At 32.9% G+C, this 4,893-nt stretch overlaps 1 protein-coding gene across 1 annotated transcript; it reads right to left on the reverse strand.

Annotated features, from left to right (window-relative positions):
* LOC107627967 lies at positions 1,349-2,239 on the reverse strand. The gene has a single exon (XM_016330773.1). It carries the CDS (start codon positions 2,237-2,239, stop codon positions 1,349-1,351), a length of 891 nt encoding a protein of 296 aa, XP_016186259.1.

The following is a 4,893-nucleotide window of genomic DNA, read 5'->3' on the forward strand; positions in this document are numbered from 1 at the left end:
CAACTTTAATTTGTATACTTAGAGCATAGGTTAGTTATTAAATCCGTACAAATAACTCATTATATTATGCATGCTGTGAAAAAGACAAGTGTTAAACCCAACTAGGCTAGCTAGTTTACACCGACATTTTCACATTGATGAATACGTGGCTTGAATTATTGAATTTAACTTCCTAGGATTTAGGTTATTCCAGAAAGCATGCATGAAACTATTCAATGTTCATATAGAAGAAAGAAGTTTAGAGATGTAACAATGCAACAAGGCAATTAACGATTCATATACAACAAATTAAGGATCAATAACGGAAGCTAGTACTGATTTCTAATTAGTTTAAATTCGCTATGTGAGAAGTGTTTAAAGATAACAAGTTGGTTATCTTTTTTCTACAATATAGTTTTTTTAATTTTATCACATCCGACATATGGAGAAGTAATTGTCGCATGTAGTAACGTGCTGCCAAAATGAGAAAAGTCAGATGATAATTAATTTGTTTGGCTCATGGAGATTATAAAATGGATTTGGTTGACTAGTCGTCATCAGTTAATATATACCAAGAACAAGATGGTAGTGACATTTGAAGAAACAATAATACATATGCATACAGAAATTATTAGAAATATCACAAGAAGAATGCTAGAGAGAGAGAATTTTTTTTTTTTGTTAATAATAAGTTAATAATGTTTAAAAATGTGAATGAAGTATGTTATGAGATTATTAAATTAAAAAAAAGGGTAGGTTTTGATGGCCAATAATAAATTCAAAAGTTTTAAGCAATGAGAACAATATTGATGTTCCTAGGTTTATTTAAAATCGGATGATTATTGGACTCGAATAGAAGACTCAAACGTTGAAAAATGGTGGTTTTTGACTTGTTCACGTCTGGAAGTCGTCGTTCGAGTTGTAAGTATGTGTTGGAATAGGTGGGTCGGGGGTGGTATTTGCAAGACACTCTAATGCTTAAGTTAGTAAGAGGTTAAGTAGGTTTAGAGTATTGAAACTTAAGTTTACCTCAGTGTGTCAGTATATTTATAGCGAATGAACCAATAACCACTGTTAAAGTAGCTCCGCCTTTAATAATGGTGGATAATAACCAGCCCTTTATTTTAGGGTTGTTAAGATCTCTCTTCTAAAAATAGGTGAAAGATTTGAGGAGGCAGTTACTCGTTTGGATAGGTGTTGGTTGCTTGCTTATGTCCAGTGACGGATCCAGAAAATTTTTTCAGTGGGGGCAAAATATATATAATATAATAATAATTTTTATAATTAATGTTATAAAATAGGAATATTTTTTAAATTATTTAACCAATAAATTAAAATAAAATAATAATTCAAAATAATAACACATAATTTAGAATTCCATTCTTCTAGGTTTCATATTTTGAAAAGATTGAATAATCTTTTCATTGTCAATACAATCAAATGTCTCTCTTTCTATGTATGTCACTAAACAATCATTTAAAAATTCGTCTCCCATCCGAAGTCGACTCTTTATGATGTTCATAGCAGAAAAAGTTCTTTCAACTGATGCAGTTGCTACGGGCAAAACTAAAGCTAACTTCAAAAGAAGAAACACTAATGGATAAACAATATTTTTTCGAGTCTCAACCAACTTCTGAGAAAGAGCACTAATTCCATTTAAGTCTGAGAATTGATCATCAGAACGCACATCTAGTATGAAGTTCTCAAGTTGACTGTCAAGTGCCAAAAGTTGAGTGGAAGAAAATTCTAATGGATAAAATTGAGCTAACTGGATCAAATTCTCCTTATCAAATGCAAAAAATGAGTGTCTTGGATTCAAACAAGCTATGCAAAGAAGCAATTCAGTATTCACCTCTGTAAAACGATTATTGAGTTCTTGAAGTTGTCTATCAACTACTTGATAGAATATCTCAACCTGAAAATGATGCAAATTTGAGTAATGTGAACCCCATCTAGTGTCTCCAACTCTTTTTAAAGTTGTTTCTTGATTCAAACCACGCCCACTAGAAATTTCTCCACTTTTTAGTGCTTCAATTGTCTTAGTCATTTGACTATCACGAAGCATATCTCTTCGTTTACACGAAACTCCAACAACATTGCATAAATTAGTTAACAAATTAAAAAGCAAAGCAATTTCAACTTGTTTTTTTGCAACCGTTACAAGAGCTAACTGAAGTTGGTGAGCAAAGCAATGTACATAGAAAGCATAAGAATTTTCTTTCAATATCAAAGTTTTCAAACCATTAAATTCTCCTTGCATGTTACTTGCACCATCATATCCTTAGCCACGTACTTGAATTCTAAAAACCTCCTTTTATTAGAAGAGGTCGATGAATTGTTTTGGGATCCAATCTCCAATGATGAGGTTCTTTTGAAATATTTCTCCATTACTAATAAGATAAAATATAAATACAAAATTATAAATACAAGTATAAAATTATAAATACACAATTCTACACAAATTAAAAATTACAATATAAAATTATAAATACAAGTATACAACAAAATAATTTAAATAAAACAACAACAAAATAATATTTAGCCTCTCTTGTCAGCCACTCATTTCTTTGCCTTATCATTGCTTAAAGAGAATTTGCTTTATCATTGCTTAAAGAGAAATAGAGAATGCTTGTGATTTGTGAATTCCAACAAAATAATTTAAATAAAACAACAAGAAAATAATTTTCAGTCTCTCTTATTAGCCACTCATTTCTTTGCCTTATCATTGCTTAAAGAGGATGCTTCATGCTTGTGAATTCCAATCAAGAGGAAGGTATTAGGTAATCAAGCTGCTATGAAAGAATTAAAAATTCCCAATCTGATGCAACAAATAGAATGCTTCATCTTAATCAACAAGACAACAAATATATATCAGATCATTAAAAGGAATCATCAGAAGATTTCTACTTTTGACATCCAAAAATTCAAAATCAATATTAGACTATTAGTTAATTATTGACTGATTTATATTGTTTTCTCGTATTTATACATCAGAACAAATTAAGTCTTCAAAAATAATTAAATCAATGCACAAAAACAATTAACAAATAAATTAATCAAACTAAACTTGCATTACATCAGAACAAAATCAAATATTCAATACAAATTCACAATTAACAACTAAATCAGTTATCAAACAACAATGAAACAAATAAGTGAATAAGCAGAATTGCAGATATGTAAATCATGATTCATGACTGTACCAAAAAAAATCCAAGATTGAATCTGAACAGTTGAACTTTAGGAAGCAAAAGTGTAAAACACAGTAAACAGTAGCCAGTGACGGATCTATGCGGCGTTCAGCGGCAGCATGACGAAAGCCAGGCGTTCTCTGCTGAAGCCTGAAGAGTGAAGACTGAAGATTGAAAACCAAAGAGAGAAGAAGATCGCAGATTTGCAGTATTCGAAGAAGAAGGACGAACGGATCGGAACCGATCGATGAAGAAGAAGGCAAAAGGAGACGCGGAGATGTGGAGACAGGAGGGCGGAGGGCGGAGAGCCAGAAACGTCAGCGGGAAGAGAGCCGTGACACTGGATGAGACGCGGAGCGGCGGAGTGGCTCTGATATCTAGAGACAAGAGTGCCGACTGTCGAGTGCGGGCTGCGAAGTGCGAAGGTTGGAGGCTGCGAAGCTTGGAGGCTTGGAGCAGATGAAGAAGATTGGGAAAAGAAGGGTTAGGGATTTGATTTGGGGTTGTGGGGTCAAAATAAATTATAGGGTAAAGTATATTTTTTGTCCCTGAAGTTTACTAAAAGTTTCAAAAATACCCCTAAGTTTTAATTTGTTTCAATTTTATCCTTAATGTTTTCGATTTGCATCAATTTTATCCTTATCTTCAAAATTTTTGGTCAAACTATAGTCAACATTAATTTTTTTCAATAACACCCCCCCAAACCCTATTCTCTTTCATCATCATCAAGAACAACTCCTCCCTAACATTCCCGCCGCCGTTTGTGTCCCAACTCCGGCCACCGCAAGTGATGTATATCATAACCTCCTTCTCTCTTTCATGGAGAAGACTCCATTACAAGACCCAGCATTCCACCACCAATCCCTGACCATGGCTCCAACCAACAAGTAAGACAAATCGAGGTACCAGAGGAAGTTCGTTATGTGGCCGAAGAGCGTGCCGAAGAAGAGGTTGTGAGCGAGATTGAGTAGCTGGAGGTTGGCGAGATTGAGGAGCGGCGGAGGGAGGTGGCTGGAGAGGGAGTTCTTCTGGAGGTAGACTACACGGTAGAAGAGACAATCGGAGAGGGAGTGAGGGATGGGAATGTTACTGAGTTTGGGGATGATGATGAAAGAGAATAGGGTTTGGAGGGTGTTATTGGAAAAAATTAATGTTGACCATAGTTTGACCAAAAATTTTGAAGATAAGGATAAAATTGATGCAAATCGAAAACATTAAGGATAAAATTGAAACAAATTAAAACTTAGGGGTATTTTTGAAACTTTTAGTAAATTTCAGGGACAAAAAATATACTTTACCCTAAATTATATAGTGGGGGCATTTAAGACATTTTACTATGAAGTATTAAGTAATTTCTAAAATTCCACTGGGGGCAGTTGCCCCCACTACTCAATGAATGCATCCGTCCCTGCTTATGTCGAACCCGACTTATTGGAGGAAGTCGGATAAGCGATGGAAACCAATCTTTTAGATCGAGTTTTTTAACTTGATTAAGTCTGGGTTGTGTTTTGGGTTAGAGTATGAACAATTGATATATTGATAAGTAATAATAATATAATTATTAATTTACCTTTTTATAAATTAAATATATAATAATAAATAAATAAATAAATAAATAAATAAAATTAATTAAGATGATAAATATATTATCTTTTAATCAATAATAAAAATAAAACATATTTTTTATAAATTATATATAATAAATAGTATTTTTAAAAAAAAT

The sequence above is a fragment of the Arachis ipaensis genome, chromosome B02 (genome assembly GCF_000816755.2).
Source record: "Arachis ipaensis cultivar K30076 chromosome B02, Araip1.1, whole genome shotgun sequence".
Classification (NCBI taxonomy): domain Eukaryota; kingdom Viridiplantae; phylum Streptophyta; class Magnoliopsida; order Fabales; family Fabaceae; genus Arachis; species Arachis ipaensis.

Coding starts and splice junctions, on each gene's coding strand:
- LOC107627967 (XM_016330773.1), bottom strand. CDS start 2,239: ATGCAAGGAGAATTTAATGGTTTGAAAACTTTGATATTGAAAGAAAAT.